The sequence below is a fragment of the Argiope bruennichi genome, chromosome 2 (assembly GCF_947563725.1).
Source record: "Argiope bruennichi chromosome 2, qqArgBrue1.1, whole genome shotgun sequence".
NCBI lineage: Eukaryota > Metazoa > Arthropoda > Arachnida > Araneae > Araneidae > Argiope > Argiope bruennichi.
This window is the reverse complement of record NC_079152.1, coordinates 90307773-90334063: the sequence shown is the minus strand read 5'-3', so window position 1 is coordinate 90334063 and position 26291 is coordinate 90307773. Positions and strand designations below refer to the sequence as shown.

The window sequence follows — 26291 nt, the reverse complement described above, 5'->3', positions numbered from 1 at the left end:
ACATAAGTGCAGAACTGATTCAAACTTTTATAAAAGTCCAAAATGCTACAAAATAATAATAATAATAATACATTTAATCCATCAAACTCTTTAAGCTTAATAATAATCGTGTTCATTTGCATTTGAATAGACAAGCAAATTTTCTTCAAATAAACTTTGTTAAAAATCTGATAAAAATCAACAACTTTGTTCTAAATACTCCTCACCAAATTTCATTAATCCAGCATAAAGCACTTTAAAGTATTGGACACAATTTCAAAAATGAGTTTTTCGGTCTCAAGACGGCCTCAAACTTAGTAGATTCCTAACTTTTTTTTTGTAAATTTTTGTAACCCCCTCCCCCCCCATTTAGAGAAAACCTTTCCAAAAATATTTACGAAATATGATATCAAAGACAAATACAATAATTGTAAGTTTAAAAAAAGAACAGTGTTTCATATTGTGCAATAATAATCAAAAGGAAAATTAAAATTTTGTCTGTAGCATTTTCAAAATAAAATCTTGCAGATTTATTCATAAAAAATGAAATTAATATTTTCATAGCATGAAAAGCACCATTGCAAATTGTTACATATAATATGTATTACAACAGATAAATATAATATTATATCTGACATTTCAATTAACTTTTGCACTTTGAAAAGTTACTTGTGATATTTCCCTCCTTTAGAAGAGCAAATGCATCTAGTTTTATCAAAATGTGGAGAAAATCTGGAAATGGTATAAGGAACATACATACAGACTGGTAATTCACTTATATGTAGAGAAAAATTGGCAAATGTCACTAATTCTTAAATCATGCAATTCTTTTGCAACAGAAATTTTATATCACTTTAAATAAGCAATTCAATACTTTTATAAGATATAAAAAATAATAATTAGCATTTTTTTAATAGCATGCATTAACAACTGACAGATATTTTCTGGAATATTTATTCATTATATATACTTTGAATTCTCTTATTACTCCTGGAATTAAACAGATTAAATACAAAAGACTTGAATGCATAATTAAGCATTGCATAAAAACATTAGTGCTAAAAAATATGAAAACTTTTCTATGTCGTTTTTATAAAAAGGTACACTTTTTCACATTCTGTTAAGACAAAATATAAATATCAATGTTAAGCTTTTTTTTTAAATTCATATAAAAACTACCAAAAAATTGTGTTTTTTATTTGACAATGCAAAATTATCGTATGAATTGTTGATAATTTATTTCAAATTCAAGAGAATTAAAAATATATATTTAAATGTCAACACACAGAAAGTAAAATACAAATATTTATTCATAAAAAACAAGAATGCCTATGAAAAATTTCTTTGTTTATGTTCTTAAAATAAAATTGGCAGTTAATGCAGGAATTGGAGATCCAGTTGGAATTCCTGGGAATGGTCCTGAAGACCCAGCAATGTCAATGTGAGAGTACTTCAAAGGACTTTGTGAATTCACATCATGCTGAAAAAATAAACATAATCTCAGAAATCAAACACTGACTTTCAATCCTTTTGAAACATAAGAAGCAACAACAATTCATAAGTAAATTTCTGTAATATTCATTAAATTGAGATTTATGAAGAAAAGTATAAAATAATTAAAAATTCTAACAAAAAATTATGTTTTTTTAAAGTTTAATTTTTAAAAAATAACATACTATGGAAATTCTCTCATAATAAGCAAATGTTATACTTTATTTATGTTTTATTACATGCCATTTAGAGTGTCGCATGAAATCCTGGTTTAGCAATCTTTATTTCACACAGAAGTTCACAAGATGAGAATGAAAAATTGCCCACATCTAAAATTTTAAATTGCATACTTATTGTTTCAACCATATCTTCTTTAAAATCCTTTATTATATTAATGTTCCATCATGAGGCAAAGCATTGAAGAAGACCTGTTTTGGCATGGCTTCACAGTTTTAAAATGCAGTTAGATATTAATGACAAAAGAGCCAGCAATCTTTTCTAAATATTCATGCCACTAAGAGGTTACATAATCTTAGTTTATTTAATATGCATCAGATTCAAAGGATCTGGCATAGCAGAAGGTATGGATTGGAAAATTTAGGATGAGATTTAGTATAATAGTGGTATGTCTTTAGAGTATTCATTCATTAAAACATTAAGAGCAATAGCCCTCAGACATTCAGTATAGCTTATATACTAATAATGTGTCGATGTCACCAAGTGCCTGTACAATACAGTCGGTACAGCGCTGGTTTGGTATTCAGAAGATCTGAGTTTGGTCCTGGGATAGTATTTTTATTTATTTCCTTTTAAAATTATTCAAATTAATTTAACAATATATAAATAGTTTTGCCTAATATGTTTTACATTTTTTTATACAAAAATAAATGTTTATTTACCTAATTCTTGGATTATAATTCAATTTTTGGAATAAAAACAGCCTGCGGATTATGAGACAAAATATTTATTTTTGCATACAGAAATGTGTAACACATTAATTAAAACCATCGTTAAATTATTAATTTACGTAATTTGGAATAATTTTTTAAAACACGCATGTAAATTTATAATTATTTTTATTCTAAAAATTAAATTATAGTCTAAGAATTAGGTGAAAAAAATTTATTTTTGCATAAAAAAATGAACATAATAAAAATTATTTGTAAACTGTTAAATTAATTTAAAATAATTTTAAAAAGAAAATAAATAAAAAATGCTAGCCCAAAACGAAAATCAAATCTCGTGAATGTTAAACATACCAACTATGCTCTTCGGGCAGTCGGCAAAAGCAACACATTATTAATATATGAGCCATAGTGAAAATTTAAGGGCCATTTTCTTGAAATGGGCTGGATATTGCGCTATAATGTTTTAATGAATGAATGTCCTATGGGCATATTACGATTATATTAAATCTTATCCCGAACTCAATTTTTTAACATGTGCCATTTCCTAGATAAGTGAAATAGAGAACATGGACCCCTCTAGTTTGAAAGTTGAGATTCTGACACTAAGTTGCTATAGTGTTATTAATCCTGTAAATTAATTTTTTATTCTAGTCTAAGCTATATCTATTTATTATAAAGGAATGTAATAATTGCATATATCAAATGATAAAGACACCATCTGAGTGAGCTAGTTGGGCTTTCTTACATAGTTTAAATAGAAACAAAGATTTTAAAACTCATAAAATTCAAACTCTTTCTATCTTCTCTAATCAACTTTTATTCATTGCAAAACCAAAAGCTATTTAAAAACATGCAAACTTTGGCACATCTGGTAATTTTTCAAATAAAGCCTGGTTGTTTAATTGAATTAGTATAAATATGTTTAAGGATGACAAACCCTGTAAAAAATTTTTAAAGCAGTTTGAATATCAAATAAGAGCAAGATTTTAAATAAGATAATTTTTAAATAAATAAAACCCATTACAGAAATTATAAACATACTTTATCTAATCCAGAGGACATGATAAGGAAAGCAGCTGGAGTCTGGTGACCACGAGGAGTACGTGAAGATGGAGCATTATTACACTGTAGCAGATCTTCATATTCAGATTTGCCTTTATGAAAGTCATAATCCTAAATTAAAAAAAAGGTATTAAGTACATCCTTTTATGCAATATAAGAAAATTATCATCAAATTTCTGGTTTAAATTCTAATTTTTTTATTTTTTTGAATTTAGAAACTTCTGAATTTGTGAAAGACTCAATAGCCTTATCCAATTGTGTTTTGAGCAATAATTTTATTCAGTCAGATTATTAATGATTATTATACTGATTACCAATATTATTACCATTATTATAAATAACAGGTTATTTTTGGAAGTTAGGTTAAATTACAGGTACTATTAAGACAGAATGTATAGGTTAAAAGTCGATCCAGACATGAATCATTAATTCAGTTTAAAAAAACAGTTTTTTGATTAAATTATTCCTCTCAGAACTTCACTAATAAAAGATTTTAGAGTAATTAATTAAAAAAATTATGAAAATTCAATTTCATTTAATTTTTATCAATTTCAACCTCCCCTATTTTCCTATCTCATATATGATATAACCTGTTAATATGAATATTTCAAGTCCAATTCTAATACTATTCCATTGGTTAAGTCAACATTTCTTATGGATCATATTGAAATTAAAAGTGTTCAAAAAGAAAATTATAAATGCAGTAATATCCAAGATTTAACCTGGCCTTTAAAGGGCAAACCATGTTTGGGAATGTTTCTGCTTAATTGAAAAATCTAAAACATAAGCAACTTTGTAAAAAGTTGCAATAAAAAAATTTTAATGAATTTTTTTCAGGTTATATTTTTTTGTTCCGCTATTAAAATGAATACATGAATGCATATTTTATTAATATTCTGAATTATTTTAAAACAGAAATTTTTATAAAATGCAGTTGTCAAGATTTTTGAAATCGCCTATAACAATCACAGATAATTTTGGACTATATTGCATGCAAAAAGTGTACTTTTTTTATGTCAGTAAATTTTTAAATTTATTTTACAAAATGAAACAATTTAGTATACATTTTTAATAAACAGATGTTTCTGTGGAAAAGAATAATTGCAAATAACATCTTGGACAAAATATGACAAAATTAGCATTTATATCAACTTGCCACAATAAATGTACTTTATTGCAATCCCATTCATATATGCAAATATAAAGGAAATGGAATTCAAAGCATGCAGTTTAGTGCAAAATCCCAAGATCATTGTTCCTTTTGTAATAGATCCTAAGATCATTGTTTCTTTCCGATTGTCCTTACTAATCAGAAAGGCAAATATCACCAACTGTCCCCCCCCCCAAAAAATAATAGCCCTAATGTCAGGTCAGGAACATACAGAGACTGAAATTCTTGAGAAAAAACAGCTTCTATTTTAAGAACAATAAAAACAATTTGAAGGGAAAAAATTCCTTACGATAAGCTGTTGGCATCTTTAAGGAATTGTCAGAATGCTAGATCAATGGCTACCATTAATCTATTCCAAACAGTAATCAATTGATACAGAAGGTTACTCTTAGACCATGATCATCAATTTCTGAAGCACTATGTCCTAGAAGTTACACTTTGAATTTTGTTGAATACTCAAAACAAGCCCCAATATCATAAAAGCTCAAGAGCAAAAACAGTTCTAATGGCTTAAAATACATAAACATTGGACTATCGTGATAGTCCATTGATGTGTCCAGTGGTGGTGGTGGTAACCAGTAATGTGTATCATAATTTGAACGATCATGATGCAAATAGTATTGTAATAGAACCCTTTTTATTGCCAGCAGATATAAAGAGGCTGATATGTCAATTCAAATTAGTACAATTAGATTATTGCAGTTTAATATAGTCGAGGTTGTTTCTTTTTCTATGCATAACTTTGTCTTATGGATGCAAATTCAATCCTGAGCTGTAAATTAAACTTCTATTCAAGCTAGTCACATGGTTTCTTAGGTTAACTCTGTGCATTTTGAAGATTTTACCAGTGAGCCTGCTAACCAAAATGAGAATTGTACTTGCATTAAATTATGTGTTCAGGACTATTTTATAAAATATAAATATGATGCTCGCAACTTATTTTACTAGCTAAATTGCATTAACATCAATCAGAAAATCTGAAAGTGCTATTGAATATGCTGCCAATGTTTTAAAGTCAGAAAAAACTGACAGCCAGATTAATGAACACATACTGTAGTTATCTGGTTTCATGCTGACATCTTGTCTCAAAAAATTAAACTATGTTTATATGGAAAAGAGTATTATTTTTTTTAAACCCAAGTTTGTAATATTTTATTTGGAATCCTTATGGAAAAATATTTTTACAGTTAATATTTCAAATGAAATCACTTGCAAATTAAAAGCTAACATTAATTTTCCAGCTTTAAAAAAATCAAAAAAAGAAATATCAGAAATTAATTAAAACTATTATTACAGATTTATAAAAAGATTTTTTAAACTTTTATGATTTTATTTTTATTTCTGATTTATATATAACATAAAAAAAAGGGACTTAACTAACCATTTCTTTATCAAAAACTGTTCACTCAATATAAAAAAATAATTTGAAGTCTAATTCAACAGAAAATATTTCTTACCAAATTTGAGTAGCAATACATACATATATATATAATGAGATCAAATCATTTTCATAAGTATTATTAAAGTTTTTAACAATCGTCACATAAAATCCATAATATTTAAAATAAATCATCAAGAGAATTGCTAAACATTTTTAATAATATTCTAGATAAGAGCTAAAAAAATAATCTGGAGTTGCTACAGAGAATATAAAAATATATTTACTTCTCTGCGAATGGTAGAAACTTCAAACATATCTCCAACAGCATGACCAGCATTTTGAAGGTCTCTTCCAACATTCTCTCGAGCTGCAGCTCCATTTTCCATTATAATCTAAATGGCAACAAAAATTAAGAGTAAGATTCAGACATTAATTTATTTACAAGATGATATTTCATTTTCATATATTCTATGTTTTTCTTTTATTTTTTACTGAATTTGTTACTAAGTCTTTGTTGCATTTAACTTATTCTATAGAAAGATTCTAAAATGTAATTTAGCTATATACAGGGTAGTTACAATAAAAGTTCCACTCTGAAATGGTCTTAAAAAGAAAAACTACTGGACCAAATGTTATCAAACATGATAATAATTTAAAAGAGGTCCTAGAAATTTCTTTTCCGACAAAAAAAAAATCAAAAACTCACCACCACAGTAGAAATGGCACTGTGTACAATATTGTTAAACATGAAGACATCGGTTTAAAACGTGTTTAGAATACATTAGAAACTAACGTATGTGTGATTACGCAAAACCGCAATGGCAATTGTCTTATGGTAGGATGAAACAAATGATTTATGCAGATGTGCTTTCCACAACATTTAATTTTCCAGATAAAAATGAGCCTGTTTGTCAGAGTTCTCATTGTTACAAATCAGCAATGTCACTAACCATGCAAGATGTGCTTTTCTTATTAAATATTATGAATGGCATGCTCTGCAAAGGAATCAGAGTAAAAGGAATACACTTGAGGGCCAATGACACTGCTGGTTTTGAGGAAAATGATTGCAAATTTTGAAGCCTGGGTTTGTCATTCGTTGAGCCTGAGGGGGGGGGGGGGGAGGAAACCTGCTTCTGTGAAAACCGAGGAGGCTGTTGTATTAACAGTGGAGGAAGCAACAATGGGAAGTACACACAGTATGTATAGCGTAGTGTTGTTGCATGTCAAAAGAACAAATCTTGGAGAACAGTGTACAAAATTGCCCATAAAATACTGCAGTTTTACCCATGCAAAATCAAACATGTTCAAGAACTTCAACATAACTATTCTGCTGCAAGAGAATCTTTCGCTTTGTAATTCCTTGCACAGATGGAAATGGACGAACATTGGCCACAGAACATTTTGTGAACACATGATGCCCAATTTTACCTAAATGGCAATTTTGACAGCTACAACTGCAGGATTTGGGCCAAACAAATCCTTCATGTTATCTACACAGTTGCACTGCATTCTTCTAAAGTCGCCATTTAATCTGGTATAATAGCTAGTTTCACAATTGGACCATTTTTCAATTCCTACTATTAGCTCGCACTCTATCTATATAAATCTTGTTCAAATTTTCAATCGTTAATAAAATACTTTTTATTCTTCCTTAAGTTCAAATACATTTTTTTAAACTTGTAATGGATGACACTTGATGTTAATACCGTTTTTTTTTTCAAATATTAATAATTTAATTAAATTTGTCCAGTAATTTCTATTTGGTTGCTGGAGTCGCCAAATCCGTTGCCATGTCGCCAAATGGTTGCCAAGCTCTATTTTGCCACTTAATATTGTAATTCTGTCATATGTATATACATATTTATATTAATTGTAATTATTTAATAAAAAGTAACTAAAATAAAAAAAATTTTGTTTACCTAAGTAGGAATTGACTTAAATTTTTTTATATATATATTACTTGTTCTTTGCAGACAGCTGGACCTGTTACATGCAGTGTGACTGTATAGACTGTGCAGTGTGACATTGCTTACAGCCAATGTTAAGACATTTTGTGATAACTGAACTTAAGTAACGTGGCATTTTATACATCACATTTTTTATGCTGGAAGGCACCACACATTGGTACATGTGTCACACAGTTACTTAAACAATGTTTGAAGAATTACAGGTGGAAACTTCACTTCTTGGCCACCACGGGCACCACACCGCAATGCCTGCAATTTCTGGCTATGAGGTTATCTCAAAAGCACTATTTATAGTGATAACCTAAACAATTTGGCATTTGGTCCAGTAGTTTTACTTTTATGACTACTTCAAAGTGAAATTTTAATTATAATCACCCTGCATTTTTTATTAAAATATTTGTCACCATATACCATTAAATGTCGTAAAACACTAACAAGTCATATAATAATATTTATAACCATATTAAAAATATCTACAAACCCTGATGCTTTCTTTTAAATATTTTAATTATCCATCTTTTTTTTTTTTCTCTCTCTCTCTTTTTTGTAGATAACTGCGATGAAGACACTGTCTCTTTAATTTCTATTTTAAAGATTTATTTTAAATTCTTTTTATTTTAATTTATCTTAAATCATTTAATTTATCAGTAGTGCATTTCCTTTCTTTGATCTTTTCACTATTTTGAGATCTAATTTATTCAAACTTATAAACTTAATGCAGGCCTTGAATGATTTTGAAATAGTCAAGGCATATACAATCCCATAGAACAGCAAATTTAATGAATATATTATGCTTAAATTGATTAAACTAGTAAATATTAGAAATTAATTTTTTAACGAATTAGGGATTATCAAGTACACAAAAATAAGAATGATGTGAATTAATCCACTATGAACGTGTAAAAGTAGCCTCAACAAAATTAACCTCATTACTCTCTTGAATCATTTTATACTCACTCAATGGTAAAATCAACTCAATCAATAAATTTGATTTCCTCAACAATCTTAATACCTTCGGGAAAAAAATTTAAAAACCTATTTAAGCAAAAAGTGGCATTTAATTTTGTTTTTTAGAACTAAATTATGCAATTTAATATACAGTGTCAAAAAAAAGTTATAAGGAGATTCGAGTCTTTAATTTGAAATATTATAGCATGATATAGTTTCAGACTTGATTCATCTACATTTTTTTTTTAAATGTACTCATAATTATATATAATACTGTTACAATCAGCATATGAATAAATGCAATTGCTGAAATAAAGGAAAATATTTTGCAAAACATATTTTTAAATGTTAAACATATACTTAAATTTATTGAATTAGAGAATAAAGTGCATAGAAATAAAATTAGTATTACTGAAGAGTCCAGTTTTTAATTTTAAAATAATAAAAGAAAGTTTTTATGTATTAAAATAATAGGTATTAAAAAGTAATAATATTATTAAAATAATTTCTCTCCCTTTCTTAACAAGCACATATTATCCAAGATATAATTATGTGCCAAATTCGGTAACTGTAGATGCATTTTGCATGATTTTTAATCAAACATTTATATCACACAATTTACAAATAGTATGCCATGCCATAAACATCTTGTAAAAAATCCAGCACACTACTACAGAATATAAGCAAAAGACAGGAAGAAATGCTTACTGAATATGCTTCACCAACAGCTAGGCAAGCATGGCCAGTCAAAGTAGCGATAGTAAACAAATGTGGGTTAGGACTTCTCTCTTTTAACACCTGAAATCATAATGAGAAAGAAAATGGCAATTAAAATATATATAAGAATGCAGTTTAAGTAAAATCATTTTTGGCTAACCAGTCAAACCAGTTTTGATTGAGCTTTCTTTCACATATTATATGCATTCATTGTCCTAAAAAATTACTTTGAAAGAACTGAAAACTGCATCACTTATCGAACTCGCATTAGATCACTTTAAAATTATCACTTGAAAAGGAAAAAAAAAACAAAAAAAACTTTCACAGCATAAGATTTTTATTACATATTTAAATACTGAACCTATTAATTACCATATTTAACAAATCCGATTTTCATTCCTCGTAATTTGAAGGAAAAAATAATGACTTATATGAACTATATTACAAAGGTTGAATAAATTTAATAAAAATAGTTTTTAAAAATGCTTCAATAATTACTTCACAGCATACTAATTTTCCCAAATATGATAACTGTAATCTCTTACAAATTTTTTAATGCAGAAAATAAATATCACAGTAAAAATAGCAATTAAGTTTTGTTTTGCAGATATGGAATTTGTTGGTCCTCAGTTTCTTTCAAAAACACAATACGTAAAATTACATATCACATAATTAAAATAATTTGTAAATTATGCAGTAATTTCCATAAAAATTAAATACATCTGATAAACTGAATGTATATAAAAGGTGCAAATAGGTATTACATGGACATTAAATGTGTAAAAAAATTGAAAGTATAAGATCCAAGAAAATTTTTTAAAAGCTTTATAGATGCTAACAGGAGCATTCATTTATTAACTCATTACTTTTTATTAAAAAACATTATGCTACAAATAAGAATAGGAGCCATATTTAAATTTCCCTTGCCATACTTTTCTCAGCAACTTAAAATTAGTAATCTATGACTATTTTAACAACATACACACACACACACACACACACACACACACACAAAAAAAAAAAAAAAAAAAAAAATCAGAAAAATTTAATTTCTATGTTACTTTGTACATTATAGTCTCCAAATTAAAATATATCATCTTAAATGTTATGAAGTCATGAGCATTCTTTTTCTAAATTCACTACCAGTCAATTCCATTAAAATGTATTCAATATTAAAATGTATTGAATGATTTTTAAGTTTTGAAGATATTAAAATACAAAGTTGTCATCAAAAATACATAAAATTTCAAAACTCATCAGGAAGTTAGGGTAAAATTGGTTAAAAAACAAACATAAAATAAGTTTATTAAAGTAAAGTAAGTGTATTAAAGTAAAAAGACAGCTTATTTCAATTTTGAAATTACTTTGGCAGTGAGTACTTTGTTTATGCTAATTAAGGTTATGAATTATCTAAAGAGAAGCAAGTATAAAAACTTTTGAATTTACATTTAGCATTATTTATAATCGATTTGCAATAAATTCACAACAAAAAATACAATTTGTTGTTTGATAAACAACAAATTCTATTTTTGGGTTGTTCTCGCTTTTAATCAATTTCTTAACAAGAGTTATAATCATGGTATTCACTTAAAAAATAATTTAATTTGACCTTCTAACTTAAGATGATATTCAATAATTTCCTTGCGAGATTTGAAGAATATATATAAAAAAAAATTTAAATATAATTTCTTAATTACTAATCAATTTACTTAATTAAATTTCATAATTATTAAAACTAAGAGTCTACAAGAATCTAAAGGATTAAAAGAAGTTACATTATTACTAATGCTCAATTTAAGAATTGCTTTAAAATCACAATTCAGCAGATCAATTTAATTTTAATGACAACCCATCCTGAAAAGGTATGTACAGTTGGAAAAACTGTGCATTTTTTTTTTTTTTTTGACAGATCAAATAACTGCAGTGATATCTAAATTCACATTCCAATTTTAAACTTCCAATAATTCACCAACATAAATATAACTAAACAGGTATTAATATTACATACACAGTAGTCTTATGAGTCATGCATAATATTCCACATTTCCATATTATATTCTAAGATAAAGAAAAGAACTAACTTTTTCTTTCATGTGACAAAGAACATCAGCCATAGCCATTCTACCCTCAGCATCTGTGTTTCCAACTCTCACACGAACACCAGCTCTGGAGGTGATAATTTCATCAGAAACATAGCAATCTGAAAAGAAAGAAACCTAGATTAAGAATTATTTTCACAATTTTAATTACCTTTAAATTAAAAATTATAACATTTTCAAAATCAGTTCCCAAAGAAAGAAAAAAAGTCTTTTATTCCAAAAAAAAAGCTATTATTTATTTAGTAATTAATAAGTCTATTCATTGAAACAGAATATAAAACTTGTGCATTTTTTAAAACTGGAAGTGGATAGAAGTTAAATTTAAAAATAGAATTTAATTGACACAACATAATGTCTTTACATATAATGAGTCTACTATACTATTTTTTTCTAGCGCAACATACTTAATAATATAAAACATCAATTACCACAACAATGCATGAGCAGAAAAAGAGTGGGCAAAAGGAATTTTAAAAACAATACAAATAAGTTGTTGATATTATAAGTAAAATTATAAGTTATAACCATTAACCAGATACAACAAAAATTAGCAAACATTAAAACAATAAAATAAAATTCCATTCCAAAATATTAACACTAACATCAGAAGGCTTATAAAGCTTAATAAGGGATACTTAATATTTTAATTGTTGTCATCATATCAAAATAGAAAGTATTTTAAATGGAAAGAAATGCATAAATAAAATTCAAGTTAGAAAACATATTTAAAATTTTAAGCATTTTCTTGATTAACTGAATGTCTCATGTATATTAATAAGTGGACTCAATGTTCTTAAAGATTTAATATTCTTATCATTTAGAAATACTTTTAGTATTTAGAAAAATCAAAATTAAAAAAAGATTTTTAAAACTTTAAGTATAAAAATCATGAATGAAAGATGCATGGCAATATTATGAAATTGTATTATTTAAGATGCATATTAGTGCAAAAAATTATGCAAATTCAAGCATATCTCTATTTTTAACTTGGTATATTGTCAGTTGGATTTGCATCCATTTGAAATATTACACCATTATAACAGAATGTTAACTATCCAATTTGAAATAAGATTTCTTTTAATAAAGGAGAATCAAAATAGAATAAAGTAACTAAACTATAAGCAAATATTATATATAACTTAATAATAAGTTTATATAACAAAAATTCATAATTAAAACAAAAAATAAAATGACAAAAGACAATAATGATTAAATATTAAATAATGAAGGACATATTTTTATTTTAATTGAATAAAAATATTTGCTTCATGTTTTTTAATGTGTTTATTCTTTATTTCACAAAAATCATTTTTTGTCAGCTATATCAATCATATATAAACAATAGATAAATATGAAATTTAGCAAACAAAAAGTTAAAATCCATTTGAAAATATTAAGTTAATCCTATGTGCTATGTATTATGGGATTGTTTATTGCATTGTATGTATAAAAAGATTTTTTTGAAAAATATATGAATTCACATTCATTTCAAGTCTACTGTATTTCTCAAGCAACCTATAAAGTAAAAAATAATTCACTATGCAATTAGGTTTCACTTACTCGAACCAACACTATTTCTGACCATTGACATAGCTCCTAGCACCCTTACTCCTTTTGGCTTCAAAGCAGCTACAGTCTTAAAAAGTGAATAAATAAATTAAGCATTTTCTTTCATTATAAATAAAAGCAATAAACAAAACATAAAAAATGCTCCAAATAATGTAAAGAATTGTTTTTTAGGCTATTTGCGTCAATGAATTTGCTGCTCAAAAGATTATTAAGTCTAAATTTTTAAACAATTCCTTATCCCTATTGATCATAATTAGCAAAATACTTTTGACATACTAATAATTAAAACAAAACTTAGTTCTCTTCTTCCAATCTGAATAAGTTATGAAGCTTTGATTTTCACTATTTTAAACCAATAACCAGCTACTTCAAGGAATTTTTTTTTTTTTTTTGTAATATTATTGAAATGATCTAAAACAATCTAAAGTAACAAGTTTGACCATAAAAACGAGTTTTTTTTTTTTTTTTTTTTTTGCTTAAAAAGTAAATGCGTCAAAAATATTTTACTAATAATGATTAATAGAAACAATGAATGTTATGAAAAATTAACATTATAATCTTATTAAGCAGCTCATTTATTGACTCAAACAACATAAAATTTCATTTAGAACATTCTTTTCAGCTGGAAGTAAGGGCTACTTTCTAACAATTTAGAAATTTATTATTGCATTATGATCAGAATAGACAACCTTTATAATTTCATGCAAAAATTATATTAAATCCCTCAATAACTCAAGTATCCAATGAGTTTTTAGTGAAGTCAAAATGATGAACCTATAAAATGGATTCCAATCAAAAGTACAGAACAGTACAGTGCTAAATAATAAATGACTATGACAAAACAATACTGGTTCAAAAAAGTTTAAAACAAATTTTCAGGTAAAAGCAAGCATACCAAGACTAATAAATTTTAGGTCGGAAACAGATAGAAGAAATTATCATGTGGGCATGTTAAAGAGTATTGTTAAGATTACAGTGAGTTCAATGTCACAATTCAATTGTAAAATGGACAAAATTATACTGCATTATTGAAATGATGCATGCCGTTAATGCATGGAAGAGCTACAAATATTTGGAGAGTAGTGGCATATTTTTATTATAGTATTATTTTAAAATAAAGCATACTCTACTATATACAACAGATTGCAAATCTATTTGCACTAAAATTATATTATTATATTTAACATTTGTTGTGGTCAAGTATATCATGTGTCTCAAGCATATTCCAAAATATTATGCAGAATACTATATCTACTATCAATATTTTTCATTCTTCCTGTACTGCAAGTACATAAGTAGAAATATTTTGTGTATAAGTTCCTATGCAAAACCAAATTGTTTCTGTATGCCTGACATCCTATAAGGACTTGTCAAAACCTTTTCAAGTAACTTAGTACATTTTCATTTATTTTTAATGTATACAGATAAATTTTTAAAATAAATTTGAGTAATAAAAATTACAGAAACACTACAATTAATTATCAATATAGAAATAAACTTCAAATCATTTAACTTTCATGATCTTTTTTCTCCAATAATAAATAATAATTAAGTTTGAAAATAATAATTAGTTTTAATCATTTAATTACTTTTTTATGTTTAGTTGTGATTCATATACTTCCATTCTCTAACAAGCCGATACATATTTTTAAAATATATTTCCTTAACTGTAATTAATTACTACTTTTTTTAAAAAAACATCAAGGTAAATTAAAGACAAAGGAAAATACTATTTATAACTTTTTAAACTGCAGTAGAAATTCAATTTAACGATACTTCTAAAAATATTCATTACAAACTGTTTTATTAATAATAGCAACTCGAAGACAAAATTCTAGTTCTTATAATTTTTGTAATATGCAATAGAATATTCACTAAAACTACAATAGTCTGAAAAATATATACTCGAAGGAATCCAGCAACTGCAGCAGCTCCACACTTATCTCTATGCATACCAGCCATTACACCACCAGCTTTAATGTCAGCTCCACCAGTGTCATATGTCACACCCTATGGTGAAAATGAATCATTGAATATATTATGCATATTATAAATCTAATTTAAATTACATTTTACAAAATATTTGCATAAAAAATATTGAAATATGAAGTTATTATTCCTCTTTCTTAACATTTTATATTACAATCTTAAGTCGCTATCAAGAGAACCAATTCTTAATAAACCTTTTACAATTTCAAAGTGAAACCTTATTCTAGCAAATTTTATAAAATTTATCTTGTCTCTTTCTTCTCTACCCTATCTAACTAGTTTTTAAAAAGAAATTTTAAAAAAATTCTTTAAAACTAATGAAAAATGTACGAATTCTAAAGAAAATATATTTAAATAAAAATTATTTTATGGTGTATATTTTTCAAATTAAAAAAGTGAATATTTTTGTAATAATTAGCTATCTAGTTACTTTAAGTAATTCTCAATTTGGAGTCCATAACATGGCTTTATGCTGCAATATCAAAAAAGTGCATCTAAGTGAAGTAAAATACTTCATTTCTTATAAATTTTCTAGGAATTATCAGCATATGCTGCTTGTAAATGCAAAATTTAACAAATATATAAGAGTAATTTCCTTTAATACTGTTTTTTTTTTTTTTAGTTATTCCAAGCTATACATGAAATATGATATTTACAAGACAATTTCCATGTCAATGCAAATCAGAACTCTTTGACCAACCACAATTTTATAACATTTTTTTTGTTCATATTTCCTATATATGAAGATAATAGATTCCAAATAAACAAAATTATGTTTGGAATTTCTTTCCCCCAATGGCTTTTATATAAGACTGGTATTATAGTAGTTCTATAAAAAAACATTTTTAATGCATAAAAACTTGAATATTATCAGTTGCATATATTTTAATATTTAATCACTATTTTTGAAAAAAAAAATACAATGTTTTTTTTAATAGATTATCAAAATGAAATCATACATGTAGAACTAAAGTCTTTAGTAAGCAATGGATATTAGCAAAGAAAATGCGAATTTCCACATATATGTTTGGTTAATAATCAAAGAGCTACAATTATAAGCCGAAATTTATTTCACGGAAATCAAAAGTAATTTCTATAACATTCAAGATTTATTTTTACTTTCATTTTTATACACTGCATCAGCATGATACTAATTCATATCATATTTACCACGCGTTTGTAAAAATAATTTTTACTTAACTATTTAATTAAGTAACCCAAAATTGTAAATATTTAATTTCTTCACTAAAATAAGTTTGTTTTATAATGAAAGGTAGAATAAAGCTTCAAAGTAATGCATTAACAAGTGCAGATATTATTAAAATATTTTCAATATAAAATGGGAAATTTTATTTTTAATAAAAAACAAATCTATACCTTTCCCACAAGTACAACTGTTTTCTCAATTGGTCCTTCCGGGTCATAAGTAAGGAATATTACACGGGCATTATGTCTTTCAACACCTAAAGAAAGGCATATAAATTATTAATGCATGCATAAAGAATCTATATTAAATTTTCAGATATATATTAAAAACACTATTATTTTAATCATCAGACAAAATCAAACAAATTTTACACATGAAACAAAAAGAATTAAAGGTGCATATGCAAACTTATAAGCAGTGTGAACACTAAATAGTATGGACTAGTAGAATATTCTTCAGTGAACAGTATGAAACAGTAATAAGATCAAAATGTATGTACATTGAGAGTAAAATATTTAATAGGAAATATTGCAATTCCCATTTCAAAAATCTAAAAAACAATTAAAAAGAGAAAAAAATCTAATACAATTTAATTTTAATTCAAAATATTGATACAATTTCACATATTAATACATATATACATATTAATACACAATTCTCCACGAGCAGTTATTTTCCAATAATTTCCTCAACAATTCCTCAATTTATGGGGGGGGGATAACGCAACAAACATATATATATATATATATATATATATATATATATATATATATATATATATATATTCGATTGCTAAATTTAACTTGCTTTTATACGAGACATCCTAGTTTTGATTCCAAGATTTATCTCTGAGAAACACAGTTTTTATAATCTTCTTTCCAATCAAATTAAATAGAAAATTAATTTAAAAATTTTTTTCTCTTCAAGAAGAAAATTAGAAATCTGAAATTTGTAGAATTAAAGTTGTTGGAAAAGACAAACCACTAGCAAGAAAAATTTTTTATGTATGGCATATTATATTTGTTATACTGTCAATCTATTAAGATAAATCTAAAATCTTTATCCAACAAAGTCCTTTTAAAAAGATTTTGCCCAAGGAATATATCAATATAACAAGGATAGCATTCCATATACCATAATGGATAACAATATTCTTAGGTGTTCTAAACAATGTCATAATATTGCATGCATAATCAATCTCTAAATGATAAATTTGATCTAAAAAAATTGGAAACCTAAATTCAACTTTAAGAAAGCACATAAAAAAATAAAATTTAAATTATAAGGTCAAATACAAAAATTATTTCTTAAACTGTATCGTTTATGCATAAACCTAATAAAATTTACCTTTAGCAGCTCGATTAACAGCAGCTAACAGAGGATATTCTTTTTCAATCACAGATTGATCATGAATAATGTCAATTTTGATACATGTATTAACAAACAACTCTTTTACATATGTTGCAACATTTGGAGCAGCCATACGCTCAGGATCAGAGCCACCAATATCCCGACACATAATCCTACATTAATTTAGGAATAATTAGTTGACATACAAAGTGTATAAAATGGTGCATACAATAATAAATTCAGAATTTCAGAAAAATTTGCTTAAAATTATTAAAGAAAACTGTAATGGGATTTAAAATATTACAATTAAATTTTATTAGAAATTAACAAATTACTTCTTAATATGTATAAAAAAATTTCAAAAGGAATCATTTTTAAGTATCGTAGTTTCATTTAACATTTTTAAGCTAGTAAAAATATTGAGGATAATTTACTCTAGTATTTTTTTTTTTTTTCTTCCCATTTCAAAAAGTTGATTTTTTTTTTTTTTTTTTTTGCATTTGATTTATTTACTTTTTGATACTTTAGATTCAATAAATTTTGTCTCATGAATTGTCAATAAATTTTGTCTCAATTAAAAGCCTCATTGACAAAACGTTGAAAATTTAAAAAGAAAATATATAATCTTATTCTGAAAACAGCATGCTTTATGCAATATTCCAAATGCACATTTTAACAGCAATTTTATTTTTGTACTTGACTATATCGATGTGTAGCCAATATTTGATTTTTAAACTACATGTTTATATCCAAGTTTGAAGGTTATACATTTAATTCAATTTTCCATGTTATTTTTAGAAAATTTGTTTTAATTTTATCAGTCAGAATTTTTTTCCCCTTATTTTTAAGAATATTGAAAGATATGAGATTCGATTATTATAGAAGTCTTGCAATGGATTAAAATGGGTCAAGTTGATTCAATGTTAAATTATGAGCAGCCTTATACTTCATTGTTCATTTTCTTTCATTACTTTTTTTTTAATTATTTTCATTTAACAATAGAGATGAGAAACAAAAAAAAAACAGTTCATGGGCTTTTAACTTCTATGACAAATATTCTTTTAAAGTGTCACAGACATATCATTATTAAAATGCACAAATAAGTTTCAAACTATATACACAGAATAAGTGCAGTATTTAAGTGCCATTTTACTCACTATACAACATAGCATAAATATACGAGCCATTTGTTTAATATTTTGGAACCATAGAAAGATATGAACTTCTCTCTACACATACAAAAATAAATAAAATAACATTTTTATAAAATTTTAAAAGTTAATTTTTCAGGAATACAAATTATTAAAACATACCTGCCAAGCTCAATTCCTGACAACACAGGAGATTGTAAAGATCCCATGCTAGTATAACCTAGGGCTTCAATTTTTGCTGCCTTATCAGGAACATCCTCCCGTATTTCCAAAGGCTAGATAGAGGAATAGGTAAGAATTTGAAATGCATAACATGATCATATATATTCCAATTGTAAGCCTAAAAATCAGTTATATAATACCTATACAAACACATTTCCTTCATGTAAATAAAGTCATACTACTAAATGCCTATGTTATTACAAAATATTTAAAATCTTACATATTTTATTTGATATTTTTGCACTACAAAGCTTCATTCTAAAAGATTTTGTGTTCATAAACTTTCCGCAAAATGAAACACCTATCAAAATATAAAAATTTTAACAAGCTCCAATTGCCTTTCAAAGAGTTTCAAAAAATTTCTTAATTTTTGCAAAAACAACATGTAGCATTTGGGAACAAAACTTTACAATAAAAGATAAAATATTAGGACCTACTACTTAATGATCATAAATCTAAAATGTAAATTTAAAGAAGAAATAGAAAATTTTTCAATCTTTTCAGATTATGCCAGAATAATCTTAAAGTGACTATTTAAAGAAAAAAACATTTAAATTTCTCAAATGATTAGAAAATATATCAAATAAAAGAATAAATCACATTATTCATTAATCTTCGCTCAGCAGAAAAATGTTGTTTCATCCAGTATTGTTTGAAGTCTTTCGCTTAATAATGCAATACTAATTGATACTAATTAAAATAATTAATTAAGGAATGTTATGATGAAATTTTAGAAAATAAACACAACCTCAAATGTAGAAGAAAGAAAATAGAACAATATATTTAATTAATTAATTTTTCATTTACATAAAATTACACATCAACATTTTTAAAACTTCAAATAAATTCAAAAAATTTAATTTCCAATAAAATAAGTTTAAATTACAAATTGAAACTTTATATTTTACCTTTTTTCTAGTGTAAAAGAATTTTTTTTAAAAATAATAATAATTAATAGCAATGTATATAGTTACGATAAAACTTCAAATATAGGGAGGAGGAATAAATCAATAAAAAAGAAGAACTAAAAATTTAATAATACATGAACTTCCAATCTTTTAATGAAAAAATACTTAAGAAAATTAAAAGATTTCATGATTTTTGAAATAAAAAAAAAGCAGATACTTTATTTATAAATAACAATGTACCCAAGTAACATTTGTCATCTAATTATTAGTTAGAATATGAGGAATGCATTTATCAATATATACTTCAGCTTAATGATAAATTACTTTTATTATTCCTTTTTTTAATTTACAATTTTAAAATGGAAAATTATATAAACATTTTTTCTACAACTCAACTTTCTTTTAAAAAAAATTACTTTACATCACATACAAATACATAATTAATGCTATATCAGATGTGAGTACAATTCAAGCAAATATTTACAGCAGATATATAGTTATAACCCCTCAGCATATACATCCATTTTTTAACACTTTTTTCAGCACATGACCCATTAGGGAGGTCATTCTGACTAGAGTCTGTCTAAGGCAAGGGCATACAGGGCAGTTGCCCCAGGCCCTTACATCAGAGCCCCCCCCCCAATTGAATAGAAAGTTTATTTTACGTTTCCTTCTTCAATAAACATTTTTTAAACAAAATATTAGTACAGTGTAAAATTCGTCAGTTTTATGTTAGCTTCTTCATTAATCTATCATATGAACACACACAAAAAAAAAATCTATATGTCGTAAATTCATGGCTTTTAGCTAAATTTTCACAATTACAATGGACAAATTTAATTAACGAAAAATATCATAGACAAGTTCTATGCACTTCTATGCATGGTTCATCATTACCGGAGTGGTGAAGCAGAGGGCCCCCTCTCCCAAAGAAGTTTTTTCCCCGAGCCCCAATTATGCTAAGTCGGGCTCTGATTCTGACTCCAAATTGTCAAGCAATTTGTCCTTATCTTATTGACTATTAGCATAAAAATAAAATATAGTTAGAATAGATGAATATTTTTATTTAGATTTATTTTATTTATGAATATTATAGATGAATATTTAAATATATTCTATTTAAGATATAAAAATGATTTTTAATAAGAAAAACTAAAATTGAACCTAGTTCTTTTTTCCCCCCATATATTTTCTGTATTCCCTTTTCCACTCCTTTAAAACTTATTATTTTCAAAATAAATAGTTTTTTTTTTTTTCTTGTATAAAAACATTTTTTAAAAAATAAGAAAATTAATGTTTTATATACCATTTACATTTGAAATTTTCTGGAAAAAGAAATTTAAACATACAACTTTGAAAATTCATAATTTTTGTCTTTCATTTTGATGTACATACACGAAAAAAAAAAAAAATTATTTCTCTTTAGAATAAAATAAATTTTTAACATGAATTGCAAGACAATTTATTCATATTATAAGGGAATACATTTTATGAAAGGATTTGCTTCTGGTTTCACAAGCAGAAAAAGACTTTTCATCAAATTTTCTATTTGGAATCTGTTTTGTGATGAATCTGTATCATGATCACTTTCAAAAATTTCATTAATATCTGACGAATCTGAACTATCATCATTTTAACTATCTATAGGAACATTTGCGAGAAGATTTCTGAATCTCTGCTATTCACATTCATATGCTCTAAACATTAAAAGAATCTGAAATGCTAAAACAAGCATAGGTCAATTTGTCCCCAATCCTCCAGTAAAAAAAAGAGATACACTGTTTCATTTATTTCTGCTGTTCCAGTTTTCTAGCTTCCCTATGAAGATATAGGAGGTGTAACTATTATAAATTATAGAATTTCTGAACAAAAAAAAAGAGGATGTGGTCAAAAAGATTTAGTGTGTGTACTAATGGGTTAAAGGGAATAATACAGCAATATTTAAAAATAATGAATAAAAAGTGCTTAGTATATTTTACAAGTTTTTCCTAAAATATACATTCACTCCTGAATTTAAATGTTTTCAACATCCACAAAAATCTGCTACACCTATTGGTTTTAGAGCATCAATTCGCCTTCAGGGAGTTAAATGCGAATGAATTAAATGGGTTTATTACACACACACACACACACACACACATATATATATATATATATATATATATATATATATATATATATATATATATATATATTCAAGAAACTTACCACATAAACAGCTTCAGCAGCTCCCAAGGCAGAAGCAATGTCAAATTGTTGATATTTTTCATATGCTGCATCATTAGGATTCTGATAAAGAATAGCCAAAATTGGACGCTTACCTCCTGCTTTCAAGATTCTGGAGAAAAGGAAAACTTTAATTTCAATGATCATTGAAATACAAGAAAACTTGCATTAATTAATCTAAGTTATTAATTTATATACTTAAATTTCTTTAAAAGAAAGATTTTTAATTTGCAAAAAAGAGTTTTTATAAATTTGCTAAAGGAGAATGTCAGCAATATAAAAATATTACCTTTTGATACCCTTTTCAGCAGCATCAGCAAATCTTCGCACATCATCATAATGTCTATCTAATGGCCCAGTTGGACTATATACCTTTAAAGTTAAAGAAGCATTATAGATTAAATTTTTATTTAAGAAAAAGAGTTAAAATGTTGTTATATCAGAACATTTAATAATGATATTAATAATGATATATAATTAGATTATATCTGAAATGTTTAAAATCAAGCAATTTTAAATTATGATTTATACATACATCCTTAAATGAAATAAATAAATAATTATTTTAAGAAAATAATTTAGAACAATAGTTGTTTTCAAAATATAAAAAAAATAATTTTACTAAAATATGATTATTTTATTTTATATCAAACCAATACTAAGTGAAATTAGATAATTTAATACAAAAAAAAAAGCAAATTTATGATGCACAAGGCATTTCTAAAAAATTTAAATTATAGAAGATTGATACAAACTTTGCACATAAATAAATCAATTGTAAAATACAATTGATAGAAATAATTAAAAATATTGACCAAAATGTAAAAAAATTATTGCTATTTTTCTTGATTACACAATAATTTATTTGATAGTGAAGATTGTTGCGTGGGTGACATGACTTGAAGATGCATGTTTTTTATGTGGTTTATTGGTAACAACAAAAGGCACATGATTACACCATAGAGCCCAGATCACACTCCCCATAGTACACAAGTCAAGTTCACTTCTACTGGGAAAAAAATACACTAACATCAACAGTGAGACCACGTGATATTTACTGACTAGGAAGACCATGTAGTTAACTGAATTTTTAACACAAAATACATTAATAGCTCAATTTTAATGTAACAGAAGGCTCTTCTCCTAGATGCATTTTAAAAACTAAGTGCAGTTGATAGAAATAATTGATAATAATTGTTACTCTTTTCTTTTTATTTCTTGTACTGAACACATTATGATTACCATAATAATTTGATTGTGACCAAATCCTATTACATCTCATTCAAACTGCATTCCTCTTATAACTTCAATGTTTGAAATGATATTCTGACTATACTTGCAGTTAATAATCATATTATCAATAAAGAACAGAAAGAGAGCTCAGTTTTCAAAAAAGAATAAATCAAAGTAAGGTCAGTAAGAATATTTGAAGATTATTATAGAATTATTTCCCTAATTTAAATATAAATGAAAATGCATATATTAAATCTTTTTAAAATAAGTATGGTATTATATTCTTTATATATTCATATTATATTATATTATTCTTTAGCAATAAAATAAAAAAAATATGAAATTTAAAAAAAAAATGTAAAGAATTCTTTCAAAAATTGCAATACATACCAATTTTTTAATATTTTCATATTCAGCTATGTTTGGACTAAGGAAAGTTTCAACATCTTCAAAAGCTGAATCATACTACAAGTTTAAAAAAGTAAATGAATAAGCATTTGCATTTTAAAGGCAAAAAACAATTTAAAGCCCACTAACATTTAGATAACTGATCTTTCATCAAAAATATATGTATAAACTGGAATATTATGAAAAATCTATATATTTTCATTCAAAATGCAAATGAAAAACAATTATTAAAAAAAACTTTTATAAAATAATTACCTGTTTTTGAGTCTTTAATGTCTGTACAAAGCCCTGCAGAAAACTAGAATTTTGTGGATTTACTTTGGTAATATCTGGTGACACTATTACAATAGAATCAAAGTTATACTTTGAATTGTCAATAGATGAACCAGCCTCAAGTTTAATGGGATTTTCAGTCCTGCAAATGCCAATAGAAATTGTAACGTTTTTCAATAATATCAAATGTTTCATTGAAAAAGAATTTATACTATAATAAAATTAAACAATATGCTATTATTATTTTGATTATATTTAAAAAAGACTTGATACAACTGTAGAAATACCCTTTTTTATTAATTTTTAATAATTAAATAGAAATGTCTAGTTAATCAGAAATATAATAGCCCCACCCTTATAAAATTAAAAAGAAATGAAGCATTATAAGAACAGAAATAAAATTCCAATTTCAGTATAAAAAATACATATCTTCAGGAAACTAATTTTATTAATCAATGCATATTGTATAAACGTTCAATTTCTACAATCCAAGACTTTAAATGGAATTTCTTTTATTACCATTATTTGACAAAAGTAATTCTTTCACACAAAACAACAAGTAATAAAAATTAGTTCATAATTATGAACAAATTTCTTATATTAATAACAAATATAACACAGGTTTGGAAAAGAATTGCAGGCGAAAAAATATTAACTGATTTATTCTTAAGTTTAGATGAAATAAAAAATAATAAAATATGCTTGTTTTAATTAAAATTTTCATCTGGCAGAAAAAAAATATCTGGAAATAGAATAATACTTGCTTCCTAAGTGGACATGGGTTAAAGATCGCACTAATGAATCATAGTTATAGGGTAAGTTTGTATGACAGACACCAAACAGTCTGTATTTAAGTTATTATAAATAATGGATATTTATTTAAATATCTAGTATGATTTTTAGCAGTCTCCCAATTAACATTCTGAAGTATGAAATTATTGATTAAAACTAAGCTTAATCATACGGACTAATCAAATCAAATGTTTAACAAAATTTAAGGGGGCCGCAGTGTGCAAAAAGTGAAATAAAATATTTACCAAAAGGAAAAGGGGGCCGTGATCCTAGAAGCCATGGTTGTTATGGGCTTGATGAATCGTTTAAAGCCGTGTAAAGCTATTTTCGTATGTAACAGGAAGGAAACTACTATCTATATCTTGAAATTCCAAGATAAAGAAAGCAATATTGTATTGGTTCTGAAGCTCTGATATCTGATGTAAACCCCCTGCACTTCGAACGCCGGTAATCTATTAGCAGACAACACGTGCCATGTTCAATGACATGTTGAAAAATTCTTCCTCTATCATCAAATTAATCGTAATCGGAATTCCGTTTGATTTCTGATTTTTGTGCTTCATGTTCTGATTTCCATGGTCAATGCCATATGTCATCTCCACCGGCACCTCCGATAGATAAGAGGATCTATCTATTTTAAGTGCCGACTCCACGGGCTTGTCTCTCTTTCTCATATTATGAGTTATTATACTATCCGAGTTTGTTATCAATATCTTAAGGACCAAAGCGGTGTATATTTATTTCGAATATGGAGAGAAAAACCTCAGATAATATCATTTCAAAAGAATATCGTAGAATGGTAATGCTTTAGACATGGGCGATGATGCTGTACGTGGGGGAGATGTAATTATCTTTCCTCGTTGATTCGGCAAAAATCTTTACTAATTTAGAAGGGAGGTGGAAAGAATCTAAGGTGGAGCATCGAAGAATCTAATAATTCAAATCTCTTCATAAGACTATCATATCGTAAAAAATAGAAATAAAAGTATTTTGACTGAATATGACGACCAAAAACAGTTAAGGCGATAGGAAGATAGACATCTGCAAAGACATGTAGTGATAATTAAGTAGCGTCCAAGTAATAATGTGATCATTTAGTCCCCTTCCAGAGCTGGGTTTTTAAGAAGAGCTATTACGCAACTCGCGTGTGTTTCATATCTCAATCTAATTAATTCATTTGTTAATCAAATGACCTTCTTCTCCCCTAAAGTTCAGTAATAGCAAAAGAAGGGATCGGCTA

The 26291-nt window shown here is 26.1% G+C and overlaps 1 protein-coding gene across 1 annotated transcript; it reads right to left on the bottom strand.

The window, feature by feature from the left end:
* Positions 1 to 1271: 1271 nt before the first annotated feature.
* LOC129961622 (putative aminopeptidase W07G4.4) lies at positions 1272 to 25520 on the bottom strand. The gene is made up of 15 exons (XM_056075134.1): positions 25297 to 25520; positions 24242 to 24401; positions 23969 to 24043; positions 22635 to 22717; positions 22328 to 22457; positions 19152 to 19264; positions 17836 to 18011; positions 16659 to 16744; positions 15198 to 15302; positions 13284 to 13359; positions 11706 to 11824; positions 9616 to 9705; positions 6277 to 6384; positions 3420 to 3551; positions 1272 to 1459 (listed from the first exon to the last, which is right to left on the bottom strand). The coding sequence occupies exons 1-15, from the start codon at positions 25329 to 25331 to the stop codon at positions 1328 to 1330; spliced, it is 1620 nt and encodes a 539-aa protein (XP_055931109.1). The 5' UTR covers positions 25332 to 25520; the 3' UTR covers positions 1272 to 1327.
* Between the last annotated feature and the right edge of the window lie 771 nt (positions 25521 to 26291).

Excerpts from the sequence above, each read along its gene's own strand:
- LOC129961622 (XM_056075134.1), bottom strand. The coding sequence starts at position 25,331 with ATGGCTTCTAGGATCACGGCCCCCTTTTCCTTTTG. Across the intron at positions 24,044-24,241 it reads CATTAAAGACTCAAAAACAG|TATGATTCAGCTTTTGAAGA; the intron begins GTAATTATTTTA and ends TTAAACTTGTAG. Across the intron at positions 22,458-22,634 it reads GCTGAAAAGGGTATCAAAAG|AATCTTGAAAGCAGGAGGTA; the intron begins GTAATATTTTTA and ends CCTTTTCTCCAG.